This window comes from Salminus brasiliensis, chromosome 18, assembly GCF_030463535.1.
Source record: "Salminus brasiliensis chromosome 18, fSalBra1.hap2, whole genome shotgun sequence".
Lineage (NCBI taxonomy): Eukaryota > Metazoa > Chordata > Actinopteri > Characiformes > Bryconidae > Salminus > Salminus brasiliensis.
The window spans coordinates 14,706,169-14,728,352 of record NC_132895.1 but is presented as its reverse complement, the minus strand read 5'-3'; the positions used below and the strand labels follow the sequence as shown (position 1 = coordinate 14,728,352).

Sequence of the window (22,184 nt, the reverse complement as noted above, 5' to 3'; positions counted from 1 at the left end):
AGCAATTGTATAACATTACTTATTTTTCAAAAGCTTTAGGACTTGAAATGGGTATTGAAATAGACAGATATATATATATATACAAACACAGGGAATAAAAGATGCCAATGGCACAATAGGGCACCCACACTAATAACACATATATTTACACATAACACATTTTATGTGACCATCAATATGATGGTTATGACAGTTCTTCACTCTACAGGATGCCCAGATTATGCTATGCTGTTGCATAAATGATTTACTAGGCATTTTGTTTTCTTTTTTTCCAATAATTTGTGCAAGAGTGCATTTACCATTGTAGAAGAGCGCCCCTTTAGGAAAGCTGAGCTCATGACTATGCTCTGCTTGGCAGGAATACATGGCCTTGGCTTCTCTGCAATCACAACAAAAGAGGTGAGTTAGAGGGGACACAGCTGGAGAGACAAGATGCATGACAGAGTTTACGCATGCAGCTTGCTGTTGGCCTCTCAGTAAAGATGAATTGGGCAGGGTGATTATGTCAGGCCATGACTGTAGGGTATGCAGGGGTAAGGTCAACTACATAAGATCTATTTCGCTTGCAAAAACCACAACTCTTCATCTTGTCCCTTCGGACGACATAGCTTCAAAACACAGGGCAACCCAGAGTGCTGAAACCAATAGATCTCACGCTCTGTCACACATGGTCCGAGGCTGATAGCGTACCTTCCAGCAGGGGCCGGCTGGGAGACCACAGGGCTTTCAAAGAGAGCTGCTCTGGAGGCCACCCTACAACAGTAAACAAAGAGCGCTGACAATGACTTGTCGTAGTGCATGCGCTTTAGTATCCCTCACAAAGGTTACCTCAGTATGCTTTTGCTGAATGCTAGCTAGACTCGCTAATTTACTAATAGCTATGAACAGACTCGTCTTTTCTGAAACACATGGAGTTGTTTACAGAATAAGTCTCATACGTTATGACGAAGGAAAGAAAACATGTGCTTCTGGAGCCTCAATGACAACACTCTGGCACTCAGAGAGAACTTTAACAGCCAGCATTGTGGCTTAAGGTCATCTCTTAGAGAACTGTCAAACAGTACACTAGTGAGGAGTAAAGCCCCAAAGCCTGCTGCTAGACCACGGGTTTGGGATAGTACTGTGACCTTTAGTACTTTACTATAGTACTTTAGCATCTGTTTTCCCAGCCTTTAGATGCTCTCTAAAACTTTCTATGTATTAAAAAGGCATTGATCTGTATCAGGTGATACTATGAGAAGAATACAAGGACGAGACTTAGTACTAAGGCCACTTCTGTAAACATGGCAATCTGTAAGTGCTGAAATGGCAAGCAAAATGATAAACTGCCACATTTGTACCATAATTAACTCTGCAACATGTCAGCTATTACTTTTGTCTAACAACATGACTTAAGGGTAAAGGCACAGTGAGTAATGGTAACATTAGTAAGAAAAGGCTGCTTACACAGATCCAGGCCTTTGGTATCCATTGCTGGCTGATGAGTCCAGTCTGCATCTGCCTTTAGGAGGAAGATCTGGTAACGGCGGTGACTTCAGACTGTCTCGGTTACTGCGTGACACCAAACTCTGGACTGAACCATGACAGCTCCTGAAACCTAAGTGAATAGACATGCATGTGACTTTGTGAAACCTACATTTGTTTAAAAGGGCTGGTGTGCTAATGTGATCATTTCCTCATGCTCGATTTGAGGTCTGAATTGTATTTGGAACCCTGAATAAAACTGAACGTTCATTCTGGTGTGGTAAACACAATGCAAACTGGGCAGACTTCCTTTTTTTCCTGTACCAAGATACCAAACCAAAGGTAGGGTAAAACAACCTTAAAATAATAAGTATTACTGTTATTGTTGTACTGATCGGACCTACTTTTGTCAAACTAGTTAGATAAGTAGTGCAGCTGGTGCGGTGCTCACCCTCAGAGATGTGGAGGGACGTAAGGGAGGAGCAGGTGGACATACTAAGGCGTCCCGGTCCATGCTCCTCTGGGCTCTGCTCCTCAGCTCTGTCTGGGAGCTCTGGAGCTGGAGAAGCTCGGTCAGTCGGAAGGCTGCTCAGAGCCTCTTCCCACTCGCCATCCGTTTTGGCTGCATCCTCTTTAGAGCTGGAGTCGGGACTGGTGGTGCCAGGCGGGCTCTTGGGGCCGTTGGAGGAGGGGGAAGGAGTTGTCCAGCACAGACTGCCTGAGGTTTTGTGTTTGGAGCGAGATGGAGAACTCGTCTTAGAACAGCCATTCTGCTCCGAGGAGTGAGAGGACAGAGACTCCATACTCCCCATGGGTGTGCTGCTGGGGCTGCTGCTGAACGTGTCACCTGAGGTAGGAGAACAAGGAAAAGGAGACAGGCGATATAAAAGTAATTCCACGCATTTATTGTCATATATTGACTTATTTTGGATTATATACAGTACTGTGCAAAAGTCAGAGACCACCCTTCATTTATTTATTTTCCAGGAAGAAATTGTGATGGCTAGACAACTGGTTAGAAGCATCTTCAAAACATCAAACAGGTCTTGTGGGGTGTTCCTGGTATGCAATGGTTAAAACGTGGTACCAAAAGTGGTCCAAGGAAGGACAGCCAGTGAACCAGTGACAGGGTAATGGGCACCCAAGGCTCATGGATGTTCATGGGTGCGCCAATTCCTCAGGACTGTTAGTAAAGCACAGTAGTTAGTAAAGTCTTATTGAGCCCATGCCTCAAGAGGGCTGTTTATCTGATGGGGGCACTGTTGGTTTTCCTTTGACTTTCCTTTACATTATGCCAGGGGAACATCTTATATATATATTTTTTTTTTTCCAATATCAGAAATTACACATCCAATACGAATATTTCACCTAAAATATTACTTAATGTACATTATGACTTAGAAGAACATGACATTAAGGGTGGTCTGAACCTTTGAAAACAAAACACATCTTCTATTATGCTCCAATATTTCATCAATACACAATCTTACATACTATTATTGACCCCGATATAATGTCTAATGCCTGGAGGTATTGTTGAAACTATAACTCTTGAGTTAAACATTTCCTAAGCTGTATTTTTAAAGCAGCATTATGTGGTAAGTGGTCATTCTTGCTTCTGGGCTCCCCCTATAATTGGAAGTAGAATTTGCACTAAAATTTGCCACCACTGATAAAGGATATTCTTTACACATGCATTTCTGGACATGCTAAAAGATACAGGACGGTCACTGAAATGAAAGAAGCATGTGGGATGAAAGTAATACTCTAGTATTATTGTATTACAGAGGTAGCACAGTAATATATCAATTCTTTTACACAAATATGACCTGGCTAAGGCAGCATTATGCAGATGCTACTAGCATTATCTCACTTCACCAGTAGTCCCATAGAGATATTCTCTTTTTTTATATGTAAGAGGAGCATCAGAATGATTTTAAAGCTGCTATTTCAGAGAACAAATGCTACATAATGTGTTTTAAAATACTTAATATTATAATATTAGTTTTATATATGTCTAAACACACATATGCTCTGAATCTTTTTAAAGCAAAGATCTTAGACTCAGATTCCACTCAAAATACTGTGGCTGAGGGCTGGCTTTGTGCCTACAGAGCCATTTCTATTCAGAGTGTGACAGACAGGACAAGAAAAATACAAAAGAGACACACTGTCAGCGTCAGCCAGGCACAAAGTGGGTGGGTACAGGCCTCTGGACTTGCGTGGTCCTGACGATAGGCAGATGGCGTTGCTGCGCCGTGAGCTGGAGCGAGACTGAGACTGAGGCTGAGACTGAGGAAGAGGCACATTGGGGTCTGGAGGCTGATGAAAAATCTGAGGAACACCAAACAGATAACATTCAGCATTCTTACCACCATACATTACAAGACTTTGGCTCAAAATAAACAAAGCTTTACAACACATCTGAAAACAAAGAATCGACTGTAACGCTCTGCCTCAGGAACTGAATGATTGCTCCCGTCTGTGTTTGGTAAACAGTGCCACCTGCTGTTAATTTTAATTAAAGGACAACACTTACCTTCTCATAATTCTCGATGAGGATCTCCACCACAATGTTCTGAAACTTGATATTCATCATGGCAGCCACTGTCTCCTCTTGGGAGCGCATCAGTGTAGGGCCAAAGATTACACCAAGATTGGATACAGTCATCAGATTCTTTTGGCTGTGTGTGGAAACCCTGAAAATGGCAGAGAAATATTTTTGTGATCATTCCAATTAAGCTGATCTCAACCACTTTGACATTTACAGACAGATAAAACAAAATGTGATCTGAATACTGACAAAAATCCTATCTTACACAAACAGATGTTTGATCAGGATGTCCAACATCTCTCTGTTCTTCTCAGGCAGCTTGTGTACAAGAGCGTGGACTGCACGCACCCTGTAGTTCTGGTCATCGGACTCTAGAAATGCAAAATACAGTATTAATATTCTGTTTAACTTAATAGAGCTGATTTCATCACATCATATCACAGCTGAAATTAAAACAGTTACACTTTTCTATTAAAATATCAGTGTAGGAAACAGCAACTCCCATTCAAGAACAGGTGTAACACTCCTCAACCTGTGTACCCTCCTACTTAATTTCAAGGGGTTCCTTGTGTGTAATTTAATTTATGTGTATACTATACAAGTAGGAAATGAAAGGACACCATGTTTTATTCAATGCTTTGGGCTTGTTCTTCAACATGAATCCCATTCTGTCTAAGTACAGTGTGTTTGTCAATTCATTTAGCCAGATGAATAGTTTGAATCATCATTTTCCATTTTTCCTTTGGAATGCGCTGAAGGTCATGTTGGGGGAAAAGCTAAGAGAATGAGAGCATGTGGAAGAACTCACTGACTGCCATGATGAAGTCTTTGTGAAGTCTGTAGGTTAGCAGAGGTTCAGCCAGACACCTGGAGACACACAGCAGCTGAATTATCACATGTTTTGACAGTAATCAGTGAACTGCCTCTGCTTAGATTATTTTCTTAAATCACCTCCAGAGAAAACTACACTTTTAAATTATGATCTTTAAAGCATAGTAACGTTAGGTGTTAAAATCAGGTTCACTAGAAAATGCCTTGTTATATCCTTGTGATTGTCATTCAATCTGTAATACACAACCCAGTACTGAAATGTATGCATTGTTTGTGGGTAGTCAAGAATATGGGGAAATGCTTGTAGAGTGCATTACGAAAATTATTTCAGTTTTTTTGGACAACATGGGAAAGAAGGCAAGATCGTATGCAATGTATATTGCCCCTTGTGGAAGGGAGGTAGAAGTGCCTACGAGTATAAAAGGAGGAACCACCAGGTATAATCAATGACCTGACTAAGCCTAAGCAAAACACGGTCTACTTTTTGTGATCTTATTACTAAATTAATTTTTAAAGACCATAATTTAAGATTTGGAATTTCTCTTGAAGTCACCTGTTTTGATGTACCAGAGACACCAGAGATGTATATTTTTGTAGTAAATGCTACCCCCCTCCCCCTCCATCAGATTACATTACTTTCCTACCTGAGATAATTCTTGAGTCCACTAGTGATAGTCTTGTTATCCCAAGTGTCTGGGTCAAGATCCATATCTGCAGGAGCTTTGGCAGCTGTAGAAAGACATCAAAACATTCTGGATTAAACTACATTGTAAAGGGAACACAGAGCAAAGGAATGGATTAGGAACATGATGTAACTGTAATAAAAAATAAGAACAGAGCTTTACCAAACACTGAAGTCATAAGTCTCTGCACTTTGGAATTAACTCCTCCTATTCTGTACAGGCCCATAGTTTGGATACCTGGAAAGTGAAGGAAAATGTAATTGGGTTACTTTGAGCATAGGTAAGGGGAGGGGGTCCCGTGGTTGTGGTTTAAGGTGCTGTAAAATACTTGAGTAATTGAGTTACTGTAATACTGCTCAGTTATTCATTTTCATTTAAGATTTATATGAACTAGCCACCCAATCTAATTCACAGTGTATTCACTCTTCACCTCCGCTTAAATACATTTTTGGCTTTATTCAAAGGTTCTGACAGGTTCTGACCTATACCCATAAGGTTTTCAGTACTTTTTCCACCCCTACGTCAATGCAGTCATTTCCTATTTCTCAACACTTTTGATCCAACTAAACAGTGAATTAACAAGCCCTTCCAACACTAAAGTAGGTGTATCACAGCTTGGAACCACAAAAATGTGAGGGGCCGGGGGTACCTCAAGCACCAGGGTTGGGAACCTGTGCGTATGGCAGCATTTAGCATTTCAGCTGAACAACACAAGTATACACATGTACGGAGGCACTGGAATAGACGAGATATCCATTTGGAAAAGTAATTACCCGACTCACCTCTGGTCTCCACGAGGTGAATACACTTCCTCACAAAGTTAAACCCCGCCTCATTTAGGAATGCTGAAAAGACAAGCACATTATATTTGCAGCAATTCTGACGTGACATGATCAAAATTGACTTCCCAAATTCACAGCAAGACGAGTAAACTTACTTTCTTCTTTCTTGCTCAGAAGGGCTGGGAGGGTGTAAATCTAGAGATAACAAGACATGTTTATCAGTCCCACTAGACATACATCTTTTACTGGAAATAGCTTAGCACATAAAACACAAACACCCAATGCAACCACATATGACATGTAAGACAAATTCAGCTCTCAACACATGTTCAGTATAACTAGCAGTGCACGGGCAGAGAAGCCAACGCCATGGTATCTTTTACATTCCCTAATATTTTGCTTTCTTCAGGTTCAGAACAGCACAAACTATGTTACATCCTGTCTTTAGTGCTATCTGACTGTGCCTTTACTGACTAATCAAAGGTTTAGTACCATTAATGAAATATAAATACTCCACTTTGTCATCACCCTTTCCTGGCATTTACAACTTCCACAGAGCCCTTCTGATTGCTTCATGATGACAAAGATTACAAGAACAATAAAACGTAAGTAAGGGCCCAACGCAGGAATGGGTCACTGACTCACTCGCAATAACATGAAAATATTGTTTCATTTACTAAAGTATCATACGGTAGGTTATGACAGAAAGGACATTTTCCTGCTTTGCCAAACATTAAGTCAAAGCCTGCTCTGATGAGAACACAGTGCCACACAGTGAATCATTTTAAATGGTCAACAGAACACAGCAGCCCCACTAGTCCTTCATCTTCCTGTCTTCGGCCATGTCACTCCTGTGCTGAGCTGCCTTCACTGCTTCCATTAGGGTTTTTTCTCAATTAAAGCTGAGGAGCAGGTCATGTTTTACCTTTAAGACAGCACTTACGGGTTAATATGTTTCTGCACACAGTCCAAATGCATCTGCATTGTCTATTGTTTGTGTCTACGTATCACAAAGTGTATGTGTATTGTTTGGGTCTAGGTGTCAGATATTGTGTACTGCTTGTGTCTAGGTGTCAAATATTGTTTACTGTTTGGATATAGGTATCAGATTGTGCTTGTTTGTATCTGGGCATTCACTGTAGACAAAGCACCTCTGTAAGCTGTTCTAGGTAAGAGCATCTGCTAAATTCTGTAAAAGTAAAAAAAAAAAAAAGTAAAACAGCACAAATATGGGACATTTTATTGTCATAAAATCTTTCCTTTATGTGGAGATTCTTTCAATTCTGAGAACCAGTTGAAGCCTACAGGCAGCTTTTTGTGAACTTGCCAGGAGTGTTACACATTAATTATGGAAAAAGAAAAATCACTGAATACTGTTATTTGTGAGTACTAAGATTTGAGATAACCTTTTTAAACAAAATCTGCAAAGATTCATGCAATTAAAAAAAACAAACATGATTCTACAGGACTTTTCCAAAGATCACTTTTTTACCACCTTTATTTTTAAAGGCGATACAGTGACATAAACAACATGAAAAATCTGTAAACTGCTGGTAATTATGTTAACACCACATCCAATAGTGTTTTTCCTAGACACTTTTAAGATACTGTGATTTATTTTTGAGTATATTTTGAACTTTGACTGTAGGCCATGAGGTCTTCATGTACAGGGGATTGGAAGGAAGAGGAAAGAGCAGATCAGAAGCTTATGAGTTCAGTCAGTCTGACCAAAGTTTACTCAGGATAAGCACCATGAACCCTGAATCTGTCCCAAAACTCACACCCTTTTGCTAGGGGCAACCACAGAGACGAGCTCCACCAAAAAACAAGTCTCAACGTAATAAAATCTCTCCTCACACTCCTGGTCAAACACGCCATATCATACACTTTTAGACTGAGACTAGACTAAGCATGAAGAATGGAAGAGTACAGCTACTGTTTTTGTTTAGTTTGTGTGTCAGTTGAAGTTGGGGCAGATGGGATAAATGAATCATTTGACAAGATGAGCTCTTTAGTGGCCGTTCTTATTAAACTCTACATATCCACCTCTGATAGCCATAAATAGCCGAGGCTGAGTACCATGTATTTTGATGGCTTGCAGACAATCTACTAATGCTCAAATTGGTCAAATGTTTGGTGAAATTTGAATTGTATATTATTAACTTGGTTAGGGTTAGGATTACGACCAGGATTAGAGTTAGGTTTCGAGTTCAGGAAAGTGAACTTAATTTAAAAGACATTAAATGAATGTTAATTAAAGGGTGTACATCATGAAAGTATACATAAATAAAATTCAACTGAAACAAATTTGAGTTTGGTGGATTTTTTTGGTGGAAAAGTTTCAACATACATAAATGAAGCGCTAGTTCACATATAGATTCTAACATCTAGCATCTTGTTTTGAATTCGTTGTTTTTGTGATGTCACAGAAAATGCAGTATTTTCCACCCTACAGTGCAATCGAGCCCACCCATCTACACTGAAATTAGATAGGTCATTCTGCCTGGACTGCTTTTTGAAAGAGGCACGATACAGGGCAGCCAGTCACAGTAAGTCTGTTTAATGTTCAGGGATTTAGGGAGGTAGGAAAATGTTCATAAAAATGAATGACTGTTTTTCTACATAAAACCACAAATATTACACATGGGAAAATAAATACAGTACAAGAAAATGTGGAATAAGGGCTCTTTAAAGACAAAAAGAACATCCAGAAAGCAGTGGCCCATCCAAATGAAAATATTCCTCAAAATGCTATAGAGCAAAAGACAGGCACAATGGGTGTATTCTTACCGGCTCCTTTCCGTCCATGGCCTCCATCCACAGACGCCGATTGGATTCAGACAAAGCCTGTAGGGTGATGATGCCATGCCTGGAGAACACACATACACACACACACAGGGCAGAGTTTATTTTTGTTTCAGGGATCTGCTGCAAAGCAAATGCCTCTACAAGACAACATCACCTTGTACACAACAGCAAGCAAGCAAAAAAAGGAGACTTTGGATATCTGGGTATCTGCTCTTTTTCACAGCATAGTCATATTCATATATTAAAATCAAATTTCTGGGAATCTCTGCCTGTGAGCCAAACACAGTGCTTGTGATCTTCCAGTAAGCTAAATGCTCTATTTCAAATTATGCCATTGATAGCCAACAAGCTTGTTAACGTGAATGAGGCAAAAGCTAAAGACAGCGTGTGAGAGGACAGGTGGGTTACTGATAGCATGCGGCAAAACACATGCAATCATAACACAGAGCAAGAAGAAAGTGACATACCGGCGCACTTTATAGAAACACTGAAGAGAACTGAATAGAATCCCTTGACAAGTGTTATTTCTTCAGTTATGAAGAGGAAGAGGAAAGGAAGGAAAGAAGGAATGTTGAAAATAGTCTCTGACAGACTTCAGAACTTGCCAACAAAAACACTGAAGTGGAAAATATAATCTTTTAAAATTCTTTACCACATCCTGTAGAGCCAGACGTCACAATGTCCTCATTGAACTCACATGCCTCATAGAAGGTGGAAAAACGCACAAAGTGCCATAATTTCAAGTGCAGGAATTTCAAAAACAAACCTTTCCACCACTTCGATGTCAAAACAGAAGCGCTTGTCGATGGAGTCTGTTCTCCTCCTGATGCAGGACTTGAGCTTGAACATCTCAGGTGGACTCATCACCAGTCCATTCTTTAGACAGAAAACACAAAGCGTCACTGATCTGCACAGAAAAGCACTGTGTGGACTGCATAATAATGTGCTGTGGAAAGCCATCTTGGGGGCTCAATGCTTAATTTGGGGGGCCAAGGTAACACAATTTACAGCATACTGAAAACACAGCTAGTACAACTGCCTAAGCACTGCAAATTAGGTTCATTAGCAAAATGGACACAATTTTACAGCTGTTTGCAATAAACCAAACCATAAAACAAGAACTATTTAATTAGCTCAACACAACTAATATAATAAGTGCTTTCTATAAATTCATCACAAAATGGCACTTTTAATGCCTACTGCAGTCTTAATTAACCCCCTTCATGACCTGCTGCAAATGAGATGTATAGCCAGACACCAGCTTCTGGCAGCTTCTGGAATCTCAGCCTATTTCTAGTGGAACGTCTCCAGTTCACTAATATTATTGAGTTTGCATGCAGAAACAGAGTTCTTATATCCAACTAAAGATTTTCGAGGAGGTCAGATGACTGTGATGGCGCCTCCAGAATCGTCCAGGACTTCTTCTGAAACCAAGCCTTGATGAACTTTAAGATATGCTTGGAATCACACCATTTTGGAAAGTCCAATGCAGCCAAGCTTCAGCTTTTTTTTCTTTTTCTTTAGACATTTTCTTCTAGAATTTCCTGAGACTTAATTGAACCCATCTTGCCTTCCAGATGCTGTAGGTTTCCAGTGCCCGAGTAAGCAAATCAGCCCCAGAGCATCACTGAGCCACAGCCATGCTTCACTGTGGGCAGGGTGTTTGTTTGAGCATATGCTTCATTCTTTCTCCTCCAGACCTATCGCTGATCCATAGGCCCTAATTTATATGGTTTGGAAAATATTTTAAGTTTTTTTTTATTCTATTATTTAGACTTTTCTTGTGCTTTTGGGTCAGTAGAGATGTGTGGGCATGGGGACCGTCAGTGCTTAGTATGCACCTTACTGTGCAAACTGAAACCTCAGTCACTCAAGGGTGTTTTGCAGGGTTTTTGACCATCTGTCGTCTCTGGTGGCAGATGATGACAGCTTTCACTTTCTGCAATGTCCAGGTAGTGTAGCCTGTGTCCCTTTAACTACGAACTTATGAACTATGCTTCCAGCTGCATCTCTAGGAACATTCAGTGCATTTGCTCTCTTTTTGTATCCTTTTCCTTGTTTGTGCAAGACAGTGATCTCTTCTCTGAACTTTTTGGACAACTCTCTTGACTTAGCCATATTTCTAACATGCAATCAAACGTTACAGTCAACAAACCCCAAGCCAGTGTTTTATCTCAAGCACACCTGATGCAACTAATAAAGCCCTTGATTTGCCACCTGACTTGCAAATATGTGTTCTTATGAGGGATTTTAAAGGGGTTGAATAGTTCTGAAACTGCAGTGGTCATTAAATGTGACTTTTTGTGTTGAATTTGAAGAAGCCACTCTGTCCATCAGATGTGTTGAGCTGAGGGTTGGATCATTTAGACTGTAGGTAGTGGAAGTCAAACTGACTCAAGAAAGGCTGAGCTAACCCTTACTGAAATGAATGGTCAAGAACGGTTATATTAAACACAGCTATTGTACACACACATCGATCGTTGCGTAGCTGATGGGAAATGGAAAACGCAGTAGGAGCAATGCAATGCTGTACCTGTTTGCTCCCAGATTTGATCTCAGAGTTGCTCATGGTGAACATCTTGGTCTCTTTCTCATATGTACAGTAATGTCGGCTCCAAGTGAATCCAAGGGGTCCTAGAAAATTAAGTTTGCAAAAAAAAAAAAATTGGCACAAGGATTTGAACCAAATACTTCCACATAGTTTCATGGATTTGTGCTAATAAGATACTCACGCTTCTCCTGCACATAAAGGAAGCCCTCCATGGTCCACTGTCCAGGGGCTTTGAAGTCCTGCTCTGCGGATTTTATCCTCCTCATCAGATTCTCCACTTCCTGTCTAGTGCTCTCAAAGTTATTCCTTGTCTTCAAAGAGCAAAAGCAAACAACATGAGAGTTCAAAAGGGGGTCAGACAGCAACATCCACAACAGTGGCAGTGATAGTTGCTCATAAGAAGAGTCATAAGAAGACGCTAAAAGCCCAAAAAGGCTTTTCATGCTAAAGATGAACCAGTGGAATGTATTGCTAAGATTCCTGCACTGTCTGAGCCAATTGCCAATCATATTAATATCTACTTCATACAACAGTAAAACCTTACAGTGCCAATATATATAATACATTGCAGCACTACTAATCCATTGCTAACCCACTGTACCCACACAAACCCCAACTTGACTATTACATTCTGTAGGTTGAACTGCAGTTGCTGCTTGTATGGCTCAAACTCATGTGCCAGCTCGTAACCCTCATGGTAGAACGTGAAGAGTCCTTGGAGGAATGCTAGGAGCTGAAAGAATAAGAGAAAGAGAGAATTAGGTTTCAGAACAAGGTTTCAGGACTGCCTTTAAACATGAAACAGGAGGATCTTTGGTGGTAGGTAATAGCTAGCTATGTGCTGGTATGATGGTTTACAGGTGTTATAAACGGTTCTTCCAGCAATACCAGGGAAGAACCAATTTGCTTCCATTACGTGTGTAAAGAGTGTAAAGAACCTTGACACTTCCAGATCTCATTTACAAAAGTGGTTCTTCTATGGCATAGCACACAGAGCTCTCTGTAGCACTTTTATATTGAAGTGTGTATATGCAACCAGTAATTGTTAATTGTGATTTAACTTCCTATTTCCATCAGTCTTTTGTAACTGTGTTGAAGGGGAGGTGTTTCCAGCATGTCTTCATGGGGTTATGAGGATATCTGTTACAGCCCCTGCTGATGGAAGGGAGATTCTACTGCAGATGGAAACTAGCAGGTGCAGGATGTGGCTTTAAACATCTATCTGTCAGATTAAAAAAGATACAAATGTGTCCTTGTGTGCATTTCCTCACATCTCCAGATTTCTCACTGATCTTCCAGCGAAGTGACAGCGTGAGAGCTCACAAGTTAAACTCAAATTGTACAATTTAGCCTCTTTTCCTTACCGGTTCAACAAACTCAAACTTCTTTCGCTCCTGCACTTCTTGGATTTTAAAGACGTATTCCAGAGAGGCGTCACAAAACACCTGCCTCTCCTTATTTATTTGGGTGTCTGCCTGAGAATATAAGTATATATGAGTGAACAGTGGGGAAAACACTACAAGGACATAGTTCTTGTACACAGTTAGCTTACAATTACTACTTTAACAGTAAAATGTATTGCTGGACTCAACTGAAACATGAACAGTTACCATAATTACCTCATGTAAAAACGACTCTTTCTTCTTAGAGGATAAATTCAGGTGTTTTTCCAGAACAGTATAATATTTCTCTGTTTCCTTGTCAAATTTCTTCTTTCCTTCCTTGAAGAAAAAATGAGAGAGCATGTTGACAGAAACTGGAATTTCCTCTACAGCAATTACAGAGATAAATGTCTTGTGCAGAAATGTTCTGTTATATAAGGCCTTTGACTTGTAAACAACCATCATGCAAAACCCTCATTAAAATGTTTTGATGATTTCCCATTTGTTTATTTTGATTTGTATGCATACGGACCGAATACATAGCTGCACTTCAAGTGGCTGATCTAACCAGCAGATGGCATTCTAAAGCCTAAGGAAGGGACAGATCAGAATAAAGGCTGATCTCTTTATTGGAAATGACCACACCAAATCCAGCCCTGTTGGACACGGTGACATCATTGAAATAAATCTGTCATTTTAATAACGTCAGAATAAAAGTTAAAAACACCAGCACCAGCAGAGAGCTCCTTCACTTGCTGCTAAAGGGTCACATTTTAGATGCAGGAGGGAAATGGATTAATCATTAGCTTTACATCTCCAGCGACTGGCAATGCAGTATTTTACATTACACGCAGAGCAGAGCAGAGCAGAACACGTGTGAACACACACAGAACACATGACTGCTCTTAAAGGATCATCAATAATAAAGATGATGATTCATGGCAGCATGGAAGACTGTACTGCACTATGAGCCGTTTATCAGCAGCACAGCCCTACCTAAGCTCTCTGCTCTGCAGTTCAACATGTAATGGTTTATGGTTAACCTTGCCACTTGGTTAAGTTTATTTCATTTCATAGTTTTCCACTGAAGTTAACAAGCAGCCTGCTTAAAATCTAACTTAATTAAACCCTGTAAACTTAACTCAGCTCAACATTCAACATAAACAAGCCTTATTATTTAGTAACCACCACAAAACAACTGAAATAACTATGACAATTATTATGTTTTACGAGTCGGATTCAAAATACAATTTGATTAAGTAAAACACCACATACAGACTTTATGGACAATTCCTTTTTTTATGGACACCCATTCATTCGTTTTATCAGAAATCAAGGGCACAATAAAAAACAAAACAAAACAAAACAACAAAAAAAAATGTTTCTCCTGTTGTGTACTGTCCAGGGAAGGATTTCCACTAGATGTTGAAGCACTGCTGTGAGGATTTCATTACATTTAGGGACAAGAGAGTTAGGATGGTCAGGATGTTATCTGATCCTCCTATCTCAGCCCCAACTCATCCCAAAAGCATTGGATGGAGCACCATCAGTCCACTGCTTCATAGCTCAAATATAGGGGGCTTAATACCCCTCTAGCCCTCACCTGGCATTAGACATGGCGCCAATAGGTTCATGTTTATCTGCTCCAGAGAGACTTATTGTATTGGCAGTGCTTCTCTACATGGGACTAAAGAAGCTGTGCTTTTCCACATATGTGAGAGCACTGACTACAACCTAAAGTAGCTTAGTGCATTCATTAGAAGGGGTGTCCATAAATATTTGGACACAGTGTGAGTTAAGTCAGTGAGACTTTAATCATTAACATTATAGTCCAGCTACTATTTTTGGTCACACTTTACTTGCATAGTAAACTACAGTACAACTACATACAGATCTGGTGAAACTTGCATGTGTAATATTAGGATTTAGATCATGGTTAGGATTAGAAATAGGATAAAACATATTTAGGGTTTAGGGTAGGTTTAGACTTAGTAAAGGTTAAGGTGAATTTAATAGATATTTATTGAATGCAAGTAAAGGTAAGGGTTAAGTATCTACCAACCATCTGAAGTGTACAATCTAAATAACGTGGACTCCATTGTGTCTATAAGTCTGATAAATGTACACAAGCTCTGTTCTGATTGGCTGGTCTGTATCATGACTTATTCCAAAAACAATAAGGGTCTAAAACGCTTCTTTGAACTTCAGCAGGAATGGGCAGAGCTAAACTGCTGTAAGCAGAATGGGCGGGGCTAAACTGTTATAGGCTGAATAAGCCTGTATATGCAAATATGTTGGTTTTTGGGCATCACAGAAACACTGAATTTAAAGTGGGCTCTTTTTGGTGCCTAGTTCCCATTTATGGACTGAATGATCTGGTACGTGAAAGATTATTATTATTATTATTATTATTTCAAAAAGTTTGCCTGATACAAGTTATTTTTACTTTGCTTGGTTTGAGCCATCAGCTAACCGCCCTCACTCAGTGCAACTGTTAACATTAATTGAAAAATATAAAAGAAACAAGCATTTAACTGACATAAAAAGTCTAAAGTCTGGACAAACCATAACTCGAGCTCCTATACTGACCCATACTTGACTGTAAGCGAATCAGTAACACGGTCAACCAACAACAAACCCACAAAGTATGTTTTCATGTTAAACTCACTATAGTTCTTCACGGCCTATGCCCGCGCTGACATCACCTATAGATGCTGGACTAAACAATCACGCACCCAAAACCTCCAGCAGTGAGGGTCCCTTGCTTGAGAGCAACTGAAATCCGAGCCAAGCTGTTTGTTTTTCCTCTATGCCATTAGCGGAACCTTTCCCATGACCCTTTCATGGACGCTCGGCAGACTACAAACTAGCCAAACGATAAACCAGAGGAATCGCATTTCTGACATGCTTAGTCCAAGCCCCCAGGCTCATCTACTGACTAACAATGACATCACCCTCTCAAGGTCAGGACAGTACTGTAGAAAGATACAGTGTATACAGTGTCCTGAGCACAGAGCAAACACGACACACATGATCGGTTTGCATTGTTAGTGTTGCATGTGGAGAGTGGTCTAATTGAAGGTGTAGTCGTCAGTGTTTGTCCTTTCGTTTGCGTGTGCGCTCTTGCGTGGGAGGTTGAACAGCCGGACAGCCGTTCCCTTTGGCCTCTGTGGTCAAAATGTCTAAGCTGAGCGAGTTCGGTCTCAGCTCAGGCTGAAGAGTCTGGGGCCCAAATAAGGCAGGGTGTTTTCAGCTTTGGATCTTTCAGCTGTGAGCTCATCGGACAGCACACAGCTCGTCTGAGGCAACTGGAGGAGGGGGGGTGGAATGGTGGAGAGTGGGGGTGTCACACGCCCATCATGACTCTGTGACTGTGCCACATTCTCCAACCTTTAGCCACTCTCCACTAATCTATTGCAGTGTTTCTCAATGCTGGTCCTTCAGTGCCAGTGCACTGCTCATTTTACAGTAGTTCTCACACAGCCAACACACCACACTGGTGTTGCACAATGTTTAAAAGTTTCAAAACTACAATTCAAACAATTCCATACTTTACATTTTAGGGCTTGCAATTGTTTTAATAATACAGGCTAATGCTATGCTAACTTTCTAATCTACTTGAAGGCAATTTAAATGCATTTGCAGGTGCACACTCAGTAACATACCTTTACAAATAAAAGTAACATACTGTTACTGATGAAACTAGCAAACATAAGTAGCTCCAAAATGGTAACACAATGATAAGTTTATTTATCAAGTCATTCTGGAGCATTTCTATTAGCCAGTCAATGTGAAAGTCAAAATGCAATGTAAAGGGAAGTTGGCTTTTTTGACATCTTTGTTTAATTTTGTAAAAAAAAACTGTAAATAAATATATACAATGGAGCTGTTTGGACTTATAAACTAAAGCTCATAGAAACAATCAACATAACATATAACTTATAGTGCATTTTGTTTAAAATACACAAATGAGGGAGATGAGTACTATGTTATATTGCAGACCTACATCCTCATCCTCCCTGTTAATTCTTTCAGAGCATGTTAACTGAGGCTTAAATGTTGAATGATGTTTAAAATATTTAGTGACATAGGCTTATTTGATTTATTTATCATTGGGACAGTTGTGTACTGATGCAAAAAGATGTTGAATTTGAAGAGCAGAGACAGTAATTGAGTTGTGACTAGAGATGCACAGTTCATAATTATTTTTTTATCTTTATAACCAAATTGGCAATTAGCTGACTTTTTTCTGGGTCAATTTTCATTCGTCTTTTAACCTAAAGCTTACAATGTGTGCGCTAGATGAACTTAATGAGCTCAGTCGATATATATATATATATATAAATATCAATATAAATGTCAATATAAATAACATGATATCAAATAATAAACATTGAAAGTAAGGGGCGATTGCAACACAGCTCTGCCAAAAACAGATAAATAGGTCAATTCTAATTCTGCAACCCTAACTGTAACGATTTTAATATTTTGTGTTTAGTACAGTTGACATTGGCTGTTTAGATGATGAGATATGTTTGGAGAACGCTATAAAACATTGCAATACTTGGTTTCAAAGTCAAAATTCTGGTATTCTGCCAGCCCTACTCCAGACTCAGTCCATCAGGGCATTAACAAACCCTTCATGAGTTTAAAATGGATTTGTCAGATCTGGAAAAACATTAATATTTGCAGTGTATGAGAACTCCAGAACCAGGATTAGGAAACACTGACCTAGTGGAAATAACATAACCCATAAGCAAAAGCAACAGCTATGGCCTCTCGTTTAATGCTGCCGAATGTGGCATTACAGTATCTGGTTATAATTTGCCTGTTCCTTAACAGGTGTTTGCAATTTCCCCCCTTCCTGCAGACTCTCAGCGTGGACCTATGTTAAATTATGTACAGGATCATGTCACAGTAGGGCTAAAAATGACTCTCTGCTGATATGTGGGACATAAATTCACAAAGGGAGTCTTAAGAACTTACTTTGGCAGCACCAATTTGCTCCTTGCGAAACTTCTCCAGCGGCGTGATCAAGACATCATCTGCGTTTTGTATCTGAATCAAACAACAGATTCAAGATGTTAAAAAGGCAAAGAGATTCCTGATTAATTCTCTGCTGACAGTTTCCCTGAAAAGGGGGCAAAAAGACAATTTGTAACTGTTTAGTTAGAGTTTGATTGTATCTGAGCAGCTTGAGAAATATGCAGTGCTGCTTTGACCTGCTTTGGATGGTCTAGAATCACCTTTCATTACTTGGGTTGCTATGCATTCTTTTTGATAAAACTGGAACAATCCATTTATAGACAATAGAGAGTAAACCTCCACCGTCTAGACTGGTTTATACAAGTAGGGTGTAGGATTTATGGTAAGATTACCATCAATAACTATAATCATCTATAATTAACTTCAAATTCCCTCTAGAACAGCTCAGTCACTGCACACTGTTCCACAGGACTGGCATCATGGCGTGCCCCTGCCAAGAGTTACGGCAATGCACATGAACACCATCCTGAGCAATTGTTCTTACACACTGTAAAATAATGGCACTATAATTAGTAGCGCTTTCGTTTAGTAGCCCCAATTGGAAAAAACATACAATTACACACACAAGTTCCTTTTATATACTTTCCCAGGCACAGAGTGGTGGGTTTCTAGTCTCACTAGAGAATTGCCCGAAATAAGTTCCACATGCTTGCCTGTGCTCAGCCCTCCCCCTTGCCAACTGACAGCCCATCTCCACAGCGCTGATCCGCCAACATCAAAACTAATGGAACCTGTACTAAGAATGGAGTTGTACGCACTCCAAGCAAGTCCAGATGTAAGATATGAAACTTTCAGAGGGCAGTAACAAATTCCCTGTTAAGAGACGTGGGCTTGACGGGCGTTTCCTGTACTGGAAGCTTATATGCAGCGTATCAGAGCCTCTGGGAAGTTTTTTGCGCCTTCAACATTTATAGCAGCCAAGCTGAATATATGCATAAGGCTTCACTCCAGGATGAACAGTTTTAATCACCCGGGCATATTCAACACAAATGCATGGGACCAAGCAGGACAGACCAAACAGACACAGGCAAACGGACACGCTAAGGCCAACCGTAAGTGCTTGACTCATTACGCCTAGAGGCCTTTCAACACTTTGCTAAGAGTGGAGTTTGAGAGGTTGAGGATTTCCTCATTTCAGCATTTTAGGGAGCAGACAGCCATGCTGTTGGCTCAAGCTTTTCTCTTGTTGCACCCGACACAGGTTCCCATGGCCCTTTTTAGGCAGAGAGGAAACGCACTTCTTACATCAGTCTGATCCATCATGTGGGAAAATGCCTCCCACTTAAAACAGATAGGTCTGGCTGCTAGCAGGAACTTACAGTGTGCGTGTGTTCAGTGCCAGTTTCCTTAGCATAGTTGAATAATGAGTTCAGTTTATTGAACAGATATGCCATGATCCTTAAAACACTGTTGTGTCCTCTTTCAATAATAAAATAAAACTGAAGCACTAACACATAAAACTTTTACATAAAAGTCTTGCTTCTGTATATTTACACCTCCAAAATTTACATTTACACTAGAGCAAGCCCTAGTCAAAGATGGCGCACGGAAAACCGCCAGTGACTTTAGGATAATACTGTGTTGTTGATACTAGAGAGCGGCTCATCGCCACCAGGTGGGCCTCATGACCATGGCTTTTCCTGTGCCACTGTCCTCAAAAGAAGAGCTCAAACTCAACATGCAACAAAGCGACAGCCAGAAAAGCAAACAGGACTAATGCTAGGCAACCAGCTTTCCCCATCTCTCAATTTCTCTTTGCTGCCCAAAAACAAACTCGACTACCTCAGCTGGCTACCAAACTGGGGTTAAACACACAGGAGAAGCGACAGGACCGGCTTCTTTTTTACTGGTTTACTAGATTTGAGAAGGCCAAACCTGGGAAAGCAAGTTGGGGCGCAAGGCTAAAAGCTAACCATCTAAAACATCTTCAGTTTGCACACAACGAGACTCTAAAATAATGTGTTTTTTCAGCTTCTCTGAGACCGGAGCAGTGCCATAAACCAGCCAATAAAAGCAGAGCGCATCGCTGTTTTTTCCACAAGCTCACTGTAAAGAAGAAAATCAGCATGTTTCATTCAGAGAGGGTTGTAATAGGCATGTGACATTGCATCAGAGGAATTCTGCCCCAACCAAAGCTGCATTCTGACTATTTACATGTCAAAGACCACCTTACCACCATTCTTTGGCTCCTGTAAGTAATCATGAAATAATTTTTCATCATTTGTGGCCTTTACTGTACAAAGACTTCAGGTAAGATTTAGGGCTTCCAAAATAAAAAAAGTCTACAGCAAGTCTACAGATTCTCTGCGAAAAATGACGCAACAGTACACTGGTTAATGATGTATGGCCAATTGCAACAATCTAGTCTAAAACAAACTTTTTTGTTGCAACAATAATAGCAGGGACTTTCCAACAACATCCCCAGAGACAGGACAAAGCATTCATGTAGAGTCGTTCACCCTTCAGTCTTGTTATTGTACATCTATGAATGAAAAGTCTCTCCGGGGCTTTCTCTCTCTAACAGAGGTGTTCGTCGTCCTGAGAGGCCTGGCGCAGCAGCCTGTGAGAATGCAGCGTAGCAGAGCCTCGGTCTGCAGGAAGTAGTGAGGCTGGAGGGGGCTGCTGGGTAATTCTCCCCCTGGGGCTCCTCACACAGCTCCACTGACCTCCGTCTCATTCCAACACGCAACAATGGACAAGACTGAAGCCACTGAACGGGCAGGGTTACAGTCTAAGAGAGCTGGAAAAAAGGGGCTAGAGAATGCTATGGCACTGGCCTGCTGAATTGATTCCAGACACATCCAACACATTTCACTGCCCCTGGAAACAGTGAGCTTTGATGTCAAACCGAATGGTCAATTTCCATGCCAAATGTGTGCTAATTTGCACCACGCTGACTAATGACTCGCAGCATACTCCAAGTGCAATTCACAAGGGCTGGGGTAGGACGTTTAATAATAACAGAGAGTGAAAGAGTAAGAGAGAACACAGTGGTTGGCCATATTTCTCAGCAACAACTTGAGTGAGAGTAAGTGATATACATAGTATAACAATGTTCTTTTGATAGATATACATTCAAAGTAAATCAATAAGATGCTCAGTCACATATCACAGAAATATGACCACGGTTTCCCCTCACACGGGGTAAAATCACAGGCTGGAGTGGCTATCAGCTTTAATTAAACGCCTGCAAAACACAATAAATGCTGAAGAAATAAACAGATAAATACATACAATACTGAAGATGTCTATATAAACATTTATACAATGTAAACATTGGGATTTTATTTACCTGAATATGCAATACAGGGGAATTCACTGCAATTAGCATTATCACTTTAGCACTTTATTAAGAGGAAGCAGTTAATAAAGTACAGGTATTTTAGTGCAGACGTTTAGCATGACCTAAACATTCCTCTCTAATTCAAGAGTTCAATAAACATGCCATTAAATATCAGTTTGAAATAACTGTTCAATCGAAAAAACAATAATATCACTATTAATCCAATATGGTGTATCCCAAACAACTACAACTTATAGGGATGCGCCAATATGGTATCTGTAGGCTGATGCCCATATCCAGTGTTTTTTCAAGTACATATCTGTTGATTTCGATACATAAACACAAACTGTAGTAAAATTAATGAAATACAGATCTAAATACAGGTCAAATCTAACAAGCTGTCCAATTCCACTTATTGCAGATCATTCTCTCATGCCAAGCAACCATGTTTGCAACAAAACAGTGTTTTAATATTTGATACACTAACACTGTATTTAATCAGTGTGTGATGTCATAAGAGTATAATAATCATTATTAACATTAAGATTTTAGAAATAAAACCGCCCATCAAATAAAACATAACTAGTGCCATTCTGCTTTTAACAAAGGTTTGTGGTAAAATGCATTTTGTTGAGGAACATAAAGCACAATCCGAGGACCTCTGACGGAAACACGAGCAGAAGCCTGGAGTAATGCATAGTATTACTCACTTATTGTTAAGCGTTGATGAATCAGGGACTAGACTGTCTGACAGACGTTTCCTTATTACAAAACACACACCAAACGGAAGCAGTGGCGGC

The 22,184-nt window shown here is 40.2% G+C and overlaps 1 protein-coding gene across 3 annotated transcripts in view; it reads right to left on the bottom strand.

Annotated features, from left to right (window-relative positions):
- arhgap42a (Rho GTPase activating protein 42a) overlaps positions 1-22,184 on the bottom strand; it is a 35,818-nt gene that overhangs the window by 4,676 nt on the left and 8,958 nt on the right. Inside the window, exons 4-24 of one of the 3 annotated variants that reach the window (XM_072662718.1) lie at positions 18,042-18,113; positions 13,293-13,394; positions 13,038-13,148; positions 12,302-12,406; positions 11,855-11,984; positions 11,656-11,756; positions 9,889-9,998; positions 9,590-9,649; positions 9,105-9,183; positions 6,470-6,509; positions 6,315-6,377; positions 5,695-5,769; positions 5,494-5,578; positions 4,827-4,885; positions 4,284-4,389; positions 4,004-4,163; positions 3,636-3,798; positions 1,916-2,311; positions 1,447-1,597; positions 691-753; positions 300-379 (exon numbers count right to left, since the gene is read on the bottom strand). In XM_072662718.1, coding sequence (XP_072518819.1) covers positions 300-379; positions 691-753; positions 1,447-1,597; positions 1,916-2,311; positions 3,636-3,798; positions 4,004-4,163; positions 4,284-4,389; positions 4,827-4,885; positions 5,494-5,578; positions 5,695-5,769; positions 6,315-6,377; positions 6,470-6,509; positions 9,105-9,183; positions 9,590-9,649; positions 9,889-9,998; positions 11,656-11,756; positions 11,855-11,984; positions 12,302-12,406; positions 13,038-13,148; positions 13,293-13,394; positions 18,042-18,113 — 2,311 coding nt within the window. The remainder of the gene's footprint in view (positions 1-299; positions 380-690; positions 754-1,446; positions 1,598-1,915; positions 2,312-3,635; positions 3,799-4,003; positions 4,164-4,283; positions 4,390-4,826; positions 4,886-5,493; positions 5,579-5,694; positions 5,770-6,314; positions 6,378-6,469; positions 6,510-9,104; positions 9,184-9,589; positions 9,650-9,888; positions 9,999-11,655; positions 11,757-11,854; positions 11,985-12,301; positions 12,407-13,037; positions 13,149-13,292; positions 13,395-18,041; positions 18,114-22,184) is intronic. The other 2 variants (XM_072662720.1, XM_072662719.1) reach the window with 2 other exon arrangements.